The sequence below is a fragment of the Xenopus tropicalis genome, chromosome 5, assembly GCF_000004195.4.
Source record: "Xenopus tropicalis strain Nigerian chromosome 5, UCB_Xtro_10.0, whole genome shotgun sequence".
Lineage (NCBI taxonomy): Eukaryota > Metazoa > Chordata > Amphibia > Anura > Pipidae > Xenopus > Xenopus tropicalis.
Window position 1 is genome coordinate 40,600,726 of NC_030681.2, and position 18,589 is coordinate 40,619,314.

Genomic DNA, 18,589 nt, shown 5'->3' on the forward strand with positions numbered 1-18,589 from the left:
AAAGCTTCATGCAAAGTTCAATTAATCAAGCTACTTTAATGCAACATACTGTGATGCAGAGACTTGACACGTGTCACTGCTATACAGGATGAAGCCAGAAGAGCACTTTACATTCCATAGAGGCCCTTTACAGAACAAGATTTCACACACTCTACCATGGCTTTAATCAAAATGCAGCATTTTCCCACACACAAGTTGCATATTTCTGAGCTAAATAGTACTAGTTCAGGGGGGCCAGCTTGGGTGCTTTTTTAAACAAAAATAGTTGGTGCCCCAGTAATACTGGATTTTATGTATGGCTTTTATAGGAAGAGGAACATGAATAGTGCAGTGAACAATTTTGAGCGCAGAATGCTTTTTGCCACCATACACCATTTTTTCCAAGAATTCAGGCCTCATTGCTGTTGCAAAGTGCTGATGCTCTCGATGCAATTGTGCTTCACCTACTGCAATTGTGTCCGATTTGCCAAAATGAACATTGCTTGTGTGCTTTGTTGCAAATCAGGCACAACTGCACTGCATAATTTCTTAGTCTGCCTGGCATCATTTCCCGTGTTCAGCATGCAAGTGACATGTGTGCCCTATTCTTTCTGTGTACCAGAACTGCAGCGATTTACACAGGGCACTGAGGGAACCCTTGAGCTACCACCTGGTCCAGAGGTGTCAGAAGCTCCAGGGCTCCCCTGCGTCAATAGGTGCAGCAGCGCTCAATTTAGAATAAAAGGCAGGAAGGGAACCTGAGTGCAACTATATGGAAGTGCAACTTTAATGAAAGGGGTTTTACTGACTGCGGGGAAATTGCAGAGACCACAACTAGACTTGTAGAATAATCCCTTGTGCTTAACATGCAAGCTTTTACAACAATTTAGGTTTGTTATTAAGTTGTTAAGTGTTTAAAATATCGATGAGAGAATCTGTCCTGTTTTGCTTTGGTGAAAAATCTTCAAAACATTGTGCTCACATTGTGAACCTTTGCAAAATGCTTTGATGTCAATAGGCGTTTTTTCGCTGAGACTTTTTCCATTCCATGGAGACTTTTTTTTCGGGGGGTAAAATCATTAGCTGTGGGTATTTAGATGTATAACATTTACATGTAGGAAGAATAAATGTGAAATGTTAAAACTTTGCTTGAATATTATCCTTTTTATTATGAGGGCAAAACCTAGTGATTGTCAGTTGATGCACCACTTGATCATATAATTTTTTCCTTCTATAAAAGTACTCCTTTGTAAATGAACCCTAATATCTTTAGTAGAACTATTTTTTATCAACTTAAAAGAACCTCTTCAGTCTTACAAAACTCTAAAATGTTAGGGCCTATCCTGTACATCAACACAACAAATATCAGGGCCAGAAGTGGAAGCAGGCATGTGTGAGCTTCAGCATGCATGAGTTTATGTAAAGCTGTCCATAATTTTATTATTTTAATATTTTTTTATTATTTTGATCCTTGCCTGCTATTGATATGGTTACACATAGATATTACGTAACCTATTGCTGTAGCAATGGGTGGCATGAGTGCTATTGCCTTCACAAGGGGAAAATGTTCTTGGTGCCATTGCACTGTGGCTACTACAAATCGGCCAATTAACCAAAATTACGGCAACTGTGTGCGAATTTCATCACAATTCGGACAGAATTCTGGAGACATTTCCAGTGTTTGGTGAGAGTGACCTGGAGATGCAATCGAGTCTGGAGATGGAGCAGAACGCAATTATACAGAAGTCCATTTTCACCCAAGTATTAACAGTATATTAAGAGAGGTTTTACATGTAACTGACCTTGGAGAAATTTTGGGGATTGCAACTGCTTGGTTCATTCATAAAGTTGGGTTTATTCAGTGAGAAGAGAATTGGCATCAGCTGCAAACTCTGCTGCCAACAGCAGCAACAGAATAAAAAACAACCTCTTCTACTGCTTATTGCTGTCCTAGTTTGTGTATGATGCTTAGTAGTAATGAGTGAAATTTTTGGCAGGCATGGATTTATGGGAAAATTTTTGACACGTATCATTTTTTGCGCATTTTTTTCATGATTCTTTTCAAAGTTTTGCACATTTTCTGGTGAAGCAAAATGGGCCAGATTTGTTCATCACTAATGCTTAGCTGCCTTTTGTATAATCACAAAAGGAATGGTTGTAGTGCTGTGCTATACTTTGACTCTTAACAAATACAAAATATAAAGCAGATGCATTATAGAAACTCAGTTACAACCTCTTTTAACCACTTCACTACTGAATAGTGATGAGCGAAATTTTTCGCCAGGCATGGATTTGTGCTGAATGTCCACGTTTTGCCATTGGCGGATTTTTTGCATGAATGGCTCACAAAAATAAGATGCGTAAAAAATCAGTGAGCGCCCAGTGCGTGTCAAAAAAAAATCATGCTCATCAAAAAAATGTTGCATGTCAAATCTTTGGATGCATGCAACATTTTGTTTTGACACACGCGACTTTCCTTTTTTTTTTTTTTTTTTGCCGTATGCGCCTTTTGTTTTGACACAGGACAGATTTGCTCATCACTATTACTAAACTTTACTTGCAGTGGAACCCCACTCGGATCTTTGCTTTTACTTTTTGTCAAATCAAAAGGCATTGCTGACTGTTAGCTATTGGTAATGTTGAGCAGTTTACACATATTTTATGTTATGGTATGTTAACCTGGAAAGTTTTTAGCACCTCTAATTTTTCTTGTATTGTTTGGCAGTTATGAAGCACAAGCAGCAGCATACAAATATTTTTAGAAAGCAACACACATGAATAGGCATACTAGTATATAAACCATGGGAGGAGAGCCTTATAGAAGAGGATGTTTTGCACCCACCTCTTTAGGACAATGAAAGAGTGGTTTGGTGACATTGTTTCCTGACTCTTAAAGCAAATGAAGGCATTTATGTGTGATTGAGCATAATTTAGCCATCACAAAAAGGTGGGGTGATGACTCTGAGTTTCTAATTTTTCTGCAGAAAGCACAAAAGCTCTGTATTTGGTGTGGCTGAGGGTAGAAGGATTCTTTTGAGAGAGCTCTGCAAGTTCGAAAGAATATCCAGCAGAAGATACAAATTCTACAATGGCATCTGGCGCCGCAGCACCTGTCTACAGCGACCCCTTACCATCAGGTTGTGGAACCCTGCGCAGTTTTCCAGATGCGCTTATGATATGTGAATTTGTAAGTAGTTTTGTGCGATTGATACATCTCTTTAGATATATTTGTCTGATACACTTGCAGTGGCGCATTGTTCAGAGAATGTTCTATGGACTACAGATGTCAATCCCAAATATTCCTTCGTTTTATTCTTGGTGGTTTTTTTGAGCTACATTTTCTCTGCTTAATTTGATTGAGGCGGCGAAAAAGTTTTTACATAAGCTAAAATGTACTACAGAGGCAAATAATACAATTGCTCTAGAAAGCTAAACTTGCTTAGAATTTAGTTTTTAAAAATGCTATTTTTTAGACAGATTAAAGGGGAATTATTGCGAAAATGAACATTTAATAGGCATCATGCTGAGATAAGAAAGTCTCTAAGTGCCATCAATTAAAAGTTTTATTTCTGAAATAACCAAGTTAGTCCCCACTCTTCCCCTCTCAGCATCTGTTTTCTTCTTTCTCTCACCATGCAGGAGTTGGATGTCAGATATTCATTGACAGATCTAATATATCTTTTAGAGGGGGGAACTCTCTTTCCTATAACATGTTTTAGTGTTTGCTCAAAACTAACAACATAACTGACTTTGGTGCAAATCCTGGATATATAGAGACAGGATTTCTGGCGATTTTAAGTTATCAAAGGAGCCCCCAAAGGCTGTATTAGACCTAACTGTCAAATCAGGCTTCTGAAACCTGAGACCTGAATGAAATAAGTTAGCTGCTGAGAAAGAGAGTAAGCGTAGGGAGTGATGAGTAACGTGATTATTTTGCAACCGGTACAGAATTTTTCATTGATCTATGTTTGGAGAGTTCAAATTGGGTTTCAACTTTTGCGATAGGTCCCCTTTAAAAGGCATGTCAACCGCAAAGATAAAATTTTGCCTAATAAATGAAAACATAATTTCAAGCAACTTCGCCCATAGCACGTTGGTGCAATGCCTTGTTGTGCAGGGGTTCTATTTCAGTGAGGGCACTATCTGCAAGGAGTTTGTATGTTCTCCCTGTGTCTGTAAGTGTTTCCTCCCACACTCCAGAAACATACAGGCAGGTTAACTAACTTCTGACTAAACTGACCATAGTGTGTGTGAATGTGATAGGACCTTAGACTGTAAGCTCCTCTGGGGCAGGGACTGATGTGAATGACATTAAATTTCTGTAAAGCGTTGTGAAAATGTCTGTGCTATATATAAAATCAGGAAATAAATAAATATTCAATTAACACATTTGCCTGTCTTTGAGGCATTAAAGAGAGGATTCCCCTTACATTACACTGTAGATCTCATCTATCAACACTAGGAAATTTGCACTTGGGCAGTACTCTATGGCAGGCTTGGACTGGCAATCTGTGGATTCTGGCAAGAGGGGCTGCTGTAAGATGCCATAGACAGTCACTATTTATTGGGCTGGTGTGGGCTGTTAAAGCCTCTGTTTACTTGAAATGCCAGGGCCTAATCTGAATCCCAGTCTAGTCTTCCCTTTGGCACTCAATCAAATTTTTCCTTTTGTTGTCCAATTTTAGGGACACTCTGATATGTTTCTCCTACTTTTACAAAGAAATACAATTAGGGTGAATTTAACTGGCCAGATGAACCATAATCAGAAAAATCTATTGCCTGTGGGTACTTCTATGGTAAACTAAAAAAATGCAGAAAATATGTCTCCAGCCTGCCGCTACATAGTTGCTAAATTCAGCAGCAGAGCTGAGAGGGATACCTGCTTCCCCAGTGATTGGCACATGTGCATTGCGCTCTTGAAGAGTATCATTTCTCATTTTTACATTCAAAAGTGCTTAAATAATTGTATGTAATTGTATGTATGTAAGTGTATGTTTATAGAGCTAATTGTATATTTAGCACTGTGCATTCAAACAATACATAAATAGAGCTAACAGGAAATAATAAAATAATAGAATATGAATTGACACTTCCAACATTTTTAGTGCAGTGAGGCTCAGCTACTATTGCAAATGGAAGAGGCTTCCCAATTAGGTTAAGTTGTTATCATGGGTGACTTCAGTTATCCTGACACTGACTGGACTAATAGGGTGGCCAAGTCAGCAAAAGCTAGCAGGTCTGTAAATATTCTTCAGTGAATCTGGTGGAAACAGCTGAGGTAGGTCTGTATAGATATATACATATATATAGGAGTATAAGAGACGGAGGGGCCACCATGAGAGAGCAGAGAGGCAATGGCAGTATCATTCAGGGAAAATTTCTGTTAAGACAAATAATGATGCTGAGCAAAACAGGTGGATTAAAGAGGACCTGTTACTTTAACAAAGGATTTAAAATCCTATTTTATTATGCCAGATGCGCAAAATGAACTTTAGTTACACTATATCATTTTTTGAAATCTTGTTTCCTTTTGTATTCCTCAATACAGCATATAGGCAGGCACCATGTTGTGAAACTGTTATCAAGGCAAGTTTTGCATTATAACATTATACCAAGTATGGGTCAGAATGGGGGAACTGATGCATATTCCCATGCACAGGCTACATAGTTATAGACAGTACGAAGGGCGGAATCATGTGAGGAGCACAGTGACTTCTAGAAAGTGCAGAAATAATAGTAAAAGTATTTGTTTTTAAAGATATATGGATGTTTTAATAAAAAAAGAACTGGGGTTTCATTTATTATACATCTTTTTATGTATGGGTGACTGGTTTAATGGTCCCTTTAATGGAGCTTTGAATTATACCAAAATCTAATGTATTGGCCAGAATGGGGGAACGGATGCCCATGCACAGGTTACACAGTTATAGACAATGAGAAGGGCGGGGCCACGTGAGGAGGGCTGTGATTTCTAAGAAATACAAAAATAAAAGTGAAAATAATTTCTGTGCCTGAGGCATGAGGGCAGGCAATATATGATTGACAGCTGCAGGGGCAGACCAAGGGCGCCTGGTTGGCCACCTCAACCCCTCCCCCGTGCTTTGGCGTGCATGGGCAGTTTGGGGGGGTGTGATGCGAGGGGTCATTGCCCCCACCACTAATGACAAGCAGCAGGGGCAATGGCAAAGAAGGAGGACTAGGGGTCCCCCCCTAATCGTTGTGCCCTACGCAGCTGCCTCTTCTGCCTACCCCTAGTTCCGGCCCTGGACAGCTGAGATATATGTTTTTATAGAATTGGGGATTCATGTTAAATTTGAAAAGGACATTTTATACAGCTTTTTATATCTGGGTGCCAATTCCCCTTCAATGGAGATTTGATAGTTAAAGCCCAAATATTGAAAAGAGCACACAAAGGGGGAGCTAAGCAGAAGTATGGGAATCTGAAAGAGGAGCGAAAATGGTCTAGGCAAAGGTAAGTATGCAACAGGGACCATGGTTTTTTAGAGAAACCCCCCTTGAGGTCAGTAAAAGCTGGAGGAAAAGTGGCATTGTGTGTAAGTGCCTGAATATATTGATGGGAGCATGGGTGGAGATACTGTATTTGAACAGAATAAGGCAATAGTAGGGGTTAAAGGAAGAGACTTTGAGCAAGGAAGCATGGCTAAAACAAACACAAGTTCATTTGGAGATTGTTTGCAACTTTTAAATCCTAACATTGTATATCTGCAATAGTAATGATGGAGCTGAGACTTGCAAAAGAAAAATAGCTTCTAAGGTGAAATTACTTACTGTAAGTAGGGGTGAGGTCCTGTAATGTTTTAATTGCAATACTACTGGAAAACTAAGAACAAATAATAATTAGTGATGAGCGAATCTGTCCCGTTTTGCTTCTTTGAAAATTTGCAAATCTAGAAACAGCAAAAAATCCACAAAACAGGAAAAAATGCTGTGCGTCAAAAAAAATTGACCTGCGCGACATTTTCTTTTTACGCGCGTCATTTTTTTACACGCACAACAAATTTTGTTGCCCCTTTCGCGAAATAATCTGCCAATGGCAAAACGTGAAAATTCACAACGAATTCGTGCCTGCTGAATTATTTCAAACACTGTAGGACCACAGCCAAGATAGGAAATAACATAGAGAAAATAGCACATTTACTAGTAAAAGTGGAAAACGCTCAATTCAGTACCACAGGTAACATTTCATCAAAACAACATATCTGGTAGAATTGCAACTGGACCTTCTGAGTGTTCCTGAAAATGTTTCACCGCTCATCCGAATGGCTTCAGTTCAACATCACATTCCTGTGTTTTTATAACCCAGCAAAACCCTGAGACAGAAGTTGGTGCACCCTAAAGACCCAACACCAAAACACATAAAAAAAGTTATGTGATCTATGTTGCCCAGTGCAGTGAAGAGATCTATACATTGGGGAGACAAAACAACTGCTCTGTAAGAGAACGGCCCAACATAGGAGGGCTAACTTTTTAAGACGCAGCCGTCTATCTACATCTCAAAGAGACACTCCTTTGAGGACAAGAAGGTGCATATTTTGGACAGAGAAGACAGATGGTTAGAAAGAGGTGTGAAAGAGGCCATTTTTGCCAAACTGGAAAAACCATCCCTGAACAGAGGATGCAACACCACCTGTCAGCAACATACAATGCCGCTTTGACGTCCTTACCCCGGCATTTTACAACAATTCACACTTTCAGTCTTGAAAGATTAACACCTGCATCAGTGAGAATCATGTGACTGGATCTCACTTTCACACACCCGTGAGTTTCCCTCACCGAATTCCCTACCACTCAGTTGAATGGAACAAGCCACTCAAAAAAACTCCAATTTCTTTAGACTTTATTCTACTAGATACTGTATATCATGACATGGATGATTGAGAAGCTTCATAGACATGAATTGTTTCGAAATTCTAGGTGGGAATCCTTGTTTATGTATGTGATAGTGACAGTGCAGTGACATGCAGAGATACATAGTAAGCGGATGGGAAAATAGCGTTTGCATGCCTTTTATCTGTATTTTTTTAAGAACCTGTCACTAAGAATTTGTTCTCCAGTTAAAATAGAAATATACTGAGGGCTTTAGGTTTCTCTCCCAAGGCCTCACATAGAGTAATTATTGCAGTCAACGCCCAGGCCTTGCCCATCAGAAACATCTCTGCTAAAAGTACAAATAGGGATATAGGTATTTGCAGGGATTAGTGATGTTTTTTTCATTGCCTCCACCCTAAAGCCACAACATTTGCTATGGGTTACCACATTTTTATGCTCAATGCGCTCAGTTTTAATATAGGGTTGCTACCCTCCTGGTATTTGACCAGCCTAGCCAGTAAATCACAAGCTAGAGCCGGTATTACAAATGTACTGCCATTGTATTTGAATACCTTCCTCCGATGATGTCCTCTGCTGTAGTGATGAGCGAATCTGTCCCATTTCGCTTCACCATAAAATTTGCAAAACGGCGAAAAATTCACATTTGTTGTGCGATTTTTTTTTGTCGCCCGCGTATATTCTTTTTGTCGCCCGCGCTTTTTGGTGTGACCACACCCTTTTTTCTGCGACCGCAACTTTTTTTTACGCAACAGCGCCCGATTTTACCTGACCCATTTGCCCAATTTGACCCACAACAAAAAAAATACCGCACAACAAATTTTTCCTTTACGAATTTTCACAGAAGTTTCACGAAACAATTCGCCAATGGCAAAATGTAGAAATTTGCCTGGCGCAAAAATTCGCTCAACACTACTCTGCTGCCTTATCGCCTCTTATAAGTGCTTAGTTCTTGCTTTCCACATAGACCCTCCCCTGATGATACTGTCTGCCTCCATTGATATCATCACCCACCCCTCACTCTTAGGCTTTTAAAAACATAGAATAAAATATGACGTAAAAAAACAATAAAATGCGACCAAACACCAATGTGTGTTTAAAGGGGTCTGTCAGGCAGACATAAAAAAAATTGTAAAAACTTGAAACCTAAAATCTGTTTTTTTTTATGAAAACATCTATACCTGTTGGGTATTTAAAAATGTTTAGCTGTCAATCATACATTGGCTGCCCCACCTCTGTTCCTTCTGCACTACCTAGGTGTCATTGCACTTTTCTCTTCCCCCCTCTGTCCTCATCGTCTAACTGTGAGAATGATACAAAGCTTGCCTTAATAACAGTACCTACACAATGGCACCTGTCTGCTGCTGTGATTATGAGTTCAAAGACTGAAGGAATAGAAAATTTAAATAGTGTAAGTTAAGTTTATTTTGCTTGACCAGAAAAATAAAAATTAATTTGGAATTAATAGGTGGCAGGTCCCCTTCTGGATTATAGTTTTTTCTGAAGTGGCATTTGCTATTTTACCTCCTGTATTAATCATATGGTAATTACACATTTTCTCTAGTACTAAAGGGATAGTCCACCTTTAAATTCACTTTTAGGGTGACATAGAAAACAATAGTATAAGGAGAACTCACAAGGAGTTCCAGCAACTTCGGAAAGTTGAAGCAACGTATTTGTTTTGTTTTGTTTGCATTAAAAACAGGTATATTGCCAAATAGAGTCTCCTATAGGCTGCCAGTCTACATAGGGGCTACCAAATAGCCAATTGCAGCTCCATTTTTGTAACCCCAGATGCATTTTTCATTCTTGCGTTGCTCCCCAGCTCTTTTTATATTTGATAGTGGCTCCAGGGTAAAAACAAAGCTGGGGACCCCTGCTTAAGATACTGTGGTGGTCAAAATTCCTCATGAGCATGTAGGTCAACTCAGTATGCTACTTAGTTCTAGTAAGGTCACACGTAAACTTGCAAAGGGCAAGAGAACTAAATATGAATAATCTTATGTATCAAACAGACAAGAATTATACGTAGCAGAGGCAAGGTACCTCTCCTTTGTTGTTTGAAATAATGCAGTATATACCAAAAGTTCAGGCTACATATTTTTACAATTCACAGGAAAGACATCTGAAAAGAATCTGACGCATGAGATTTTTTTCATGCTCATTCCTTTTGCTTTTTTTTCCTCATTTCTAACAGAGAACGTATTCTATAAAGTGTCTCCATTCATTGGGAGAATAAATGTGCTGGTGTGGTAAACAATGCCCATGCTGAGATGTTTGCTTTCACATGGGTGACTAGTAAATGCTTCTGTCCTTGCTGATTGGTTGCTCTGTGTGATTAGACCAGTTCCGAACCTTGCACCTATTTATATGTAACCCTGATTTTGAGGTCACCAGATGAGCAGCCTGGCATGGTGGGCAAAAACCAAGCAAACTGGCAATATTGAGCTGCTCCAATGGTTGGCCTCAGAGCCAACAATCGCATCATTAAGGGAGTCCAACTGAGATGCATTGGATAAGGACACCTTCAGGGGGGGATGTGCTCCTCATCTCATTCTATTTTCAAACCTGCCTAATTGATATTTTGATGATTTCCAGCCAGATTTTGGTTGGACAGGCCCATCAGTGTGTCCCATACAGTGGCAGATAATCTGCCAATTCATTCTGAAGGGGCTGAAACAACATCTTATGGCAACCTTAATAGCCTTTCAAGTGAGGCCTATTTACATTGCTTTTGGCCCCTTGGGTAGTCTATTTTATAAACTGTTTGGGTTAATTTCATGGCAATTAGCTGTCTTGTGTCTGAGTATAAATCTGTTCCTGCTATATGTGCTGTTGCACACACTAAACTCCGAGGGTTAGAAAGACAGAATATGTATTGCAATAGGAATATACCTACAACTGATACAGGAGTCGGGAGTGATCTTTTTTCAAATATTTAAAGAATAATATATGATATGCAACAATGGTTAGCCTTGCTACAGAATAAATACGTGCCAATATGGACTTCTATGTTCTGTGTGCTTCTGTAGAGTATTGAAGCAAATGTAAAGAAGCAAAGGTGCTATGGCAGGATTCAACTGCTGTGAGGGTTATTGAGGCAGAGTAGAGTGTGTATGTCTGTCTTTTTTTAAGCGATTGAAAAAGAACTGTTGCTTTAACACATCACTCAGTAAACTGCATATAAGTAATGCTAAATATATAAAACATCACTGCTCCTTATAAATCATTACATGGTGAAAGGGGTGGTGTATTAAATAATAAAATAAAACAATAGAGCAACTTTTCCTTTTAGCCAAGGTGAAGCGAATCAGTATGTTCTGATAAATCTGTCCCATTATTAGTCTCCCCAGTGTATTTAAGCTCTCCTGATATCTTCAGCCCAACTTTCCCATTCCCTTTTCTTCCATAGGGAAAAATCGAAAATGACCAACTAATAAAGTTAAAGGCCTACCAACATGCATTTGGGAGACCTGTTTGTGGCAATGGCATTTCTTGAAATAACTTAGGGGCTGATTTACTAACCCACGAATCCGAATCCGAATGGGAAAAATTCCTATTGGAAAACGAACATTTTGCGACTTTTTCGTATTTTTTGCGATTTTTTCGTCGCCGTTACGACTTTTTCGTAAATTGTTGCGACTTTTTCGTAACCATTACGACTTGCGCGAATTGTTCGTAGCCATTACGATTTGCTCGTATCTTGTCGCGACTTTTTCGTATTGAGCGCTCGTTAACTGCGGGCAAAACTTTCAGACTTAGCATGATTTTGGAAGCCTCCCATAGGGCTCAATGGCACCCTGCAGCTCCAACCTGGCCCAAGGAAAGTCTCCCATAGGGCTCAATGGCACTCTGCAGCTCCAACCCGGCCCAAGGAAAGTCTCCCATAGGGCTCAATGGCACTCTGCAGCTCCAACCTGGCCCAAGGAAAGTCTCCCATAGGGCTCAATGGCACTCTGCAGCTCCAACCTGGCCCAAGGAAAGTCTCCCATAGGGCTCAATGGCACTCTGCAGCTCCAACCCGGCCCAAGGAAAGTCTCCCATAGGGCTCAATGGCACTCTGCAGCTCCAACCTGGCCCAAGGAAAGTCTCCCATAGGACTCAATGGCACTCTGCAGCTCCAACCTGACCCAAGGAAAGTCTCCCATAGGACTCAATGGCACTCTGCAGCTCCAACCCGGCCCAAGGAAAGTCTCCCATAGGGCTCAATGGCACTCTGCAGCTCCAACCCGGCCCAAGGAAAGTCTCCCATAGGGCTCAATGGCACTCTGCAGCTCCAACCCGGCCCAAGGAAAGTCTCCCATAGGGCTCAATGGCACTCTGCAGCTCCAACCCGGCCCAAGGAAAGTCTCCCATAGGGCTCAATGGCACTCTGCAGCTCCAACCCGGCCCAAGGAAAGTCTCCCATAGGGCTCAATGGCACTCTGCAGCTCCAACCCGGCCCAAGGAAAGTCTCCCATAGGGCTCAATGGCACTCTGCAGCTCCAACCCGGCCCAAGGAAAGTCTCCCATAGGGCTCAATGGCACTCTGCAGCTCCAACCCGGCCCAAGGAAAGTCTCCCATAGGGCTCAATGGCACTCTGCAGCTCCAGCCCGGCCCAAGGAAAGTCTCCCATAGGGCTCAATGGCACTCTGCAGCTCCAACCCGGCCCAAGGAAAGTCTCCCATAGGGCTCAATGGCACTCTGCAGCTCCAACCCGGCCCAAGGAAAGTCTCCCATAGGGCTCAATGGCACTCTGCAGCTCCAACCCGGCCCAAGGAAAGTCTCCCATAGGGCTCAATGGCACTGTGCAGCTCCAACCTGGCCCAAGAAAAGTCACGATACTGAAGCTTGAATGAATCCAAAACTTTCGTACTCGGCGCGAAGGCTACGAAAAAGTCGCGACAATTTCCGAAAAAATCGCAAAATACCGATCATTACGAAAAAACGCATTTGGATGCTTTTCGGACGTTTGTGGATTAGTAAATGTGCCCCTAAGAGTTGAGGGAAGTTAGTTTCTCACTTTAATCTTATAAGGGTTGTTCATATTTGAGTTAACTTTTAGAATCATGTAGAATGTAATATTCTGAGACAATCTGGAATTGATGTTCATTTTTATTATTTGTGTTTTTTTAACTATTTCACTTTTTGTCAGTAGCTCTCCAGTTTAGAATATCAGCAGTTATCTGGTTGCTAGGGTTCAAATTTCCTTAGCAACCAGGAAGTGGTTTGAATGAGAGAATGATATATTTATAGGGGAGGACATGAATAGAAAAATAAGAAATAAAAAGTAACTATAACAATAAAGTTGTAGCCTCACAGAGCAGTTTGGGCTATCACTGAGTTTGGGCTGCCGGGGTCAGTGACCCCCATTTAAAAGTTGGAAAGGGTTAGAAGGAGAAGGCAAATCATTTAAAAACTATAAAAAACAATGAAGACCAGTTGAGAATTTGCTTCAAATTGGCCATTCTATAACATACTACAAGTTAATGTAAATGTGAACCACCCCTTTAACTTCCAAGTCGTGCAAATTTGTTTTATATCCAAATTGATATATGGCATATTTATGAAAAGGTAAACATTTTTATAAATGTGAAACTAACTTTGTTATCTGCATTTTAATTCTTATAGGTCTTTGGTGGCCTGGTTTGGACTTTGGTAGCTTCTACTACAATGCCTCCTGACTATTCATTATCGCAAGGATGGGTTATGTTTGTGTCAATTGGCTGCTTTGTATTTACAACTGCTTTTATGATATTGTATTGTGTTGGAGCCCATGGACAAAGACCCTCCTGGACATCTCTGGTATGTTTTGTGCTTAAGATTAAACTGTATTTTCATTGATGTTGAGAAAAATTGGTTTAGGGTGAAGACACAAGGAGATCCTAGTAGCAGCTACTTGTCACGGCTACTAAAATAGACAATGCTGACCATTTATTGATAATTGTCTCTAGGCAATTCTCAGTATTGCCTATGGCAGGGTATTTTCTGGAGTTAAGTAGCAATGAAAAAGTAGCTTCTACTAGAAGCTCATCGTGTCTTCACCCTTAAGGGCAATATGTATGAAATTTTAATTGCAGAATGCAAAACTCTCAATAACCATTCCTTGTATCTGCTTGTAAAATGCAGAATATTTAAGAAGCAACGAGCAGAATTGTTTATAAAAAGTTATACATTAATATGATTGAGAGAATAAAAACTTACAAAGACACAGAGGGGCTGATTCACTAAAGTGCATTAAAACAAGCGCTATTTATAGCATGCGTTAAAATTTTTATTGCGTCTAATTTTTCGTATCTTAACGCACGATTCACTAAAAGGATATTTGCATTAATTTAGACACAATGCTGTTTGCGTTATTTAAGTCGCGAAGACTGTTTTCGTGCGGTATTCTACGCAATGAATGCTAATTAACGCAGCGCGTAACTTGTCACACAAGCTAATTAACTCACGTGCGCTACTTATCATGCGCACGCCATATTAGCCATACACAGCATTACGTTTGTAAAACTACTTTTTTTGAAAATGACCATTTCCCTGCAAACTGGAGGCTGCATCACTCTGGGGCCAACACATACTTGAATAAATAACACTGCAAAGTCCTTATTGTGTTGCCAAAAGCTCATTAACTCTACTTTTCTATAATTACCGCCTGCCCCAAGTAGGTGTTACTTTTCGCACAGACTAATGAGATATTTAGCGCGTCTAAGGGGCACATTTACTAACCCACGAACGGGCCGAATTCGTCCGATTGCGTTTTTTTCGTAATGATCGGTAATTTTGCGATTTTTTCGGCGTCTTTATGTTTTTTGTGTAAAAACGCGAGTTTTTCGGCGTCTTTACGATTTTTGCGTAAAAATGCAAGTTTTTCGGCGTCTTTACGATTTTTGCGTAAAAACACGAGTTTTTCGTAGCCATTACGAAAGTTGCGCAAAGTCGCGATTTTTTCGTAGCGTTAAAACTTGCGCGAAACGTCGCGCCTTTTAAGTTTTAACGCTACGAAAAAGGCGCGACTTTGCGCGCAAGTGTTAACGCTACGAAAAAATCGCGACTTTGCGCAACTTTCGTAATGGCTACGAAAAACTCGTGTTTTTACGCAAAAATCGTAAAGACGCCGAAAAACTCGCGTTTTTACGCAAAAATCGTAAAGACGCCGAAAAACTCGCGTTTTTACGCAAAAATCGTAAAGACGCCGAAAAAATCGCAAAAAATACGAAAAAGTCGCAAAATGTTCGTTTCCAATCGGAATTTTTCCAATTCGGATTCTAAATCGTGTCTTAGTAAATTAGCCCCTAAGTGTTTGTGAATCATGCGTTAGTATTATTTCCGCGCGCTAATTAACACAATGCGGTAAAATTTACGCATTCGGTTGCACGCTATTTAACGCACGCGATATGCGACTTAACACATGCGATTTATGCATTTTTTTGCGCGTCAATTTTAATGCAAAACATATTCTCAGTTAGACACTCCATGACTAAAACTGCATTCATTTTTTTTTTCATTTCCCCAGGATGCATTTTACCACTCCTTTGCTGCAATGTTCTACCTTAGTGCTTCTGTGCTGCAAGCTAATGCGACTGTGTTAATGGGTTACATATACACAGGGCCCACATACCAAGAAAACGTTGCAGCTGTGGTAAGTTTGGAAAGTGGACAGCCTTTTTTTTTTTTAATTTTTTTTTGTTAATCCAATCCAATGAAAATGGATATTCACCAAGTAATAGTTGTCCATTAAGTGCTGGCCTGTGTGCATCAAGGAGCCCGTTTGTTTAAGTGATCATCAGTGGAGGCTTTAAACACTTTTCTGGTATTGCCAAAAAACCTTAAAAACCCCTATAGCCACCATTTCAATGTTACGACTGAAAGTTTTCCCAGCAAGCCCAGGTTATGGAAGGATAAACATATCTATCTTTAAAGGGGTGGTTTAGTTTTAGGTTAAGTTTTAGTATGTTATAGAATGGCCAATGCTAAGAAACTTTTTCAATTGCTCTTTATTTGTTATAGTTTTTGAATTATTTACCCTCATCTTCTGACTCTTTTCACCTTTTAAATGGGGGGTCACTGACCCCGGTAGCAAAAAAAACTATTACTCTGTGAGGCTACAATTGTATTTTTGTTGTTATTTTTTATTCCTTATCTTTTTGTTCATTCCCTCTCCTATTCATATTCCCGTCTCTCATTCAAACAACTACCTGGTTATTAAGGTAATTTGGACCCTAGCAACAGGATAACTTCTAAAACTCCAAACTTGGGAGTCGCTGAACAAAAAAGTTAGAAAGGAGAATTGAAAACAAACTTTATGTTGGTTTGAAAAACATGTGAAGTCACTGAATGAAATCTGATTGGTTGTTGGTGGCTTTTCCCACTTTTACTAACCTTGAATTGCAATCCACCAGTGACTAAATCTGCAAAGTGTGGGGATCCTGCCATAAATACTGTGAGAAAGGCAGCAGCTTAAATAAAACCAATGAAATTCATTTGGTGAAATCTGATTAGCAGTTGGCGGTCTGCCCACTTTTAGTTATATAACAAATATCATTCAGGTTGACCCCTTGACTATGTGTTTCAAGTTTGGTTAGTGTAGCCTCAAAGCTGTAAAAGTGGCAGCAAATTAAAATTTACCCATTGAAAGTCAATAAGTGAAGTTTGATTGGCTGTTATTAGCTCCTCCTACTTCGGATCATCCAACAAATTTTGCTGTATCATTTGGGGTGACCTCATGATTATGTTATTCAAGTTTGGGGAGTGTAGCTTCAAAGCTGCAAGAGTGGCAGCAGTTTGAAAATCTTCCCTGTCACAGTCAATGGGAAAATTGGGGCGATCGGAGCGGCACCACAAAAAGATGAAGGATGGGATCGCTTAGAAAAGCACAAGCAACCTGCTCCGCTATAGGGCGAAGAAGTGTGGAGAGTCTGGGTGTTGTACCCCTAAAACTGTAGTGGAAGAACAGTAGGTTGTGTTTTCCGTAATTATTAAAAAACTAATACCAATTGCAAATTGTCTCAGAATGTTACTCTCAACATTATGCTAAAAGTTAACTCAAAAGTGAAGAACCCCCTTAAGGGCATTAGCACCTTGGTGATTACTGTGAGTGCGGCCCCCCGTCAGGCAATCGTTGCCTGAAAATACAGACCACTTTGCTTTCAAGCGACTAGTGCTCGCTGGCAATTCACATGCAAGTCAAGGGGGGCAATATTTTTTAAAACCTCCAAAAATCAATAATTTGTAGTAGGTTACATATTTCCTACATGTACATAGTGTTACATGATTTGCAGTCGAATTGTAACTGGCAATGCATACGGTATAGGTATGGGATTCCTTATCTGGAAACCCATTATCCTGAAAACTCTACTGCGCATGCACAAGTGTGCAAAGAAGGCCATCTTCCACTGAGTACAAGCAAATAATTCTAATTTTAAAAAATGATTTGCCCTTTCTCTGTAATAATAAAACAGTAATTTGTACTTGATGGTAACTAAGCTGCAGAAATCTATAATGGAGACAAAACAATCCTATTGGGTTTATTTAATGTTTTAATGGTTTTAACGGAGAAGGAAAGGCTAAGTCACTTGGGGGTGCCAAAATATTAGGCATCCCCAAGTGACTTTAATCGCTTACCTTTTACCCCCGGCTGGTGCCCCTGTTAGGAGAAAACCGCACCAGCCCGGGGCACCTGTGAGCGTGTTCTCCTCTTCCTTCTTCGCACACTTGCACATGCGCAGTAGAGTGAAAAGCTGAACTTTAACAAAAAAGTTGGCTTTTTGACACAGAAGGATTCAAATGATGTATTTATTGCCAATATTACACCAATGTCTCAAGCCTTTACATTACATGTGGATGAAATGTTTAGCGTTTCATCCAGGTCTAATAAGCCATAGCAGCCAATCAGGAAGTAGCTTTTGCTAGTCTCCTGCAGTTAGAATCATTAATGCTCAAATTGGATTTGTTGCTATGCATTACTTCCTTGACCCTATAATTCCTATATGATCTGCAACAGTCTGAAACAATTTTCTTCTACACAATCTTGTAGCACAGGAGCCCAGAAACCTTTATTGTATAAACCCATTAGAGATTGGAGTAACATTTTTCTCATTTTTTTGCAGGTGTTTGCCTATTTAGCAACGACATCTTACGTGATCCACGCAATTTTCTCTTTATCAAGATGGAAGAGATCTTAATTCCAAAAAGATATTTTCAGTGTAAACTACAGAAATCATTTATCAGTTTACCTTACTGTAACTGCCATTAATGTTACAATACCATTATGTGTTACACTAGAAGAACTTCTTTTACTGCCCCTTATAGGATCCCTGTTTTGTATACATTGATGCAATAAAATACATATTATGTATTATGAAAACATATTGATTCCTAATTAAATGTTTATGAGTTTATAAGAGTGTATTAAGATACTGAAACAGCTGAAATAGGAGTATTACTGTTTGCTCTACCAATGTTCACTCCATGGAAATCTCCTCTTACATTTTTCATAGGAAGTTGCATTTTTCAATCCAACATGTTGCAACATATTGCAACCCTTTCAGTGCTATAATCAATATCATTTACTTAATCCTTCTCATTGGCTGTCAACCTGTGCCTACAACAAGCAGTACTGTGTTACTGAAATAAAGGCTTCATTTACAAAGATAATTTAGTTACAATTGCAAGGTTATTATTCAGTTTTAGGGCCTAAAGAACATCAGTATTTGTATATGATTCTCAAATAACTTGTTAAACTGTAACCAATATATCAGACTACGGTTCCCATCTGTCCCTGTT

The 18,589-nt window shown here is 39.7% G+C and overlaps 1 protein-coding gene across 1 annotated transcript; it reads left to right on the forward strand.

The window, feature by feature from the left end:
* Positions 1 to 2,873: 2,873 nt before the first annotated feature.
* Positions 2,874 to 18,174, forward strand: LOC100494563 (myelin and lymphocyte protein). Its single transcript, XM_002940339.5, has 4 exons — positions 2,874 to 3,166; positions 13,439 to 13,612; positions 15,321 to 15,446; positions 17,914 to 18,174. Exons 1-4 carry the CDS (start codon positions 3,068 to 3,070, stop codon positions 17,986 to 17,988), a joined length of 474 nt encoding a protein of 157 aa, XP_002940385.1. The 5' UTR covers positions 2,874 to 3,067; the 3' UTR covers positions 17,989 to 18,174.
* The last annotated feature ends 415 nt before the right edge of the window (positions 18,175 to 18,589 follow it).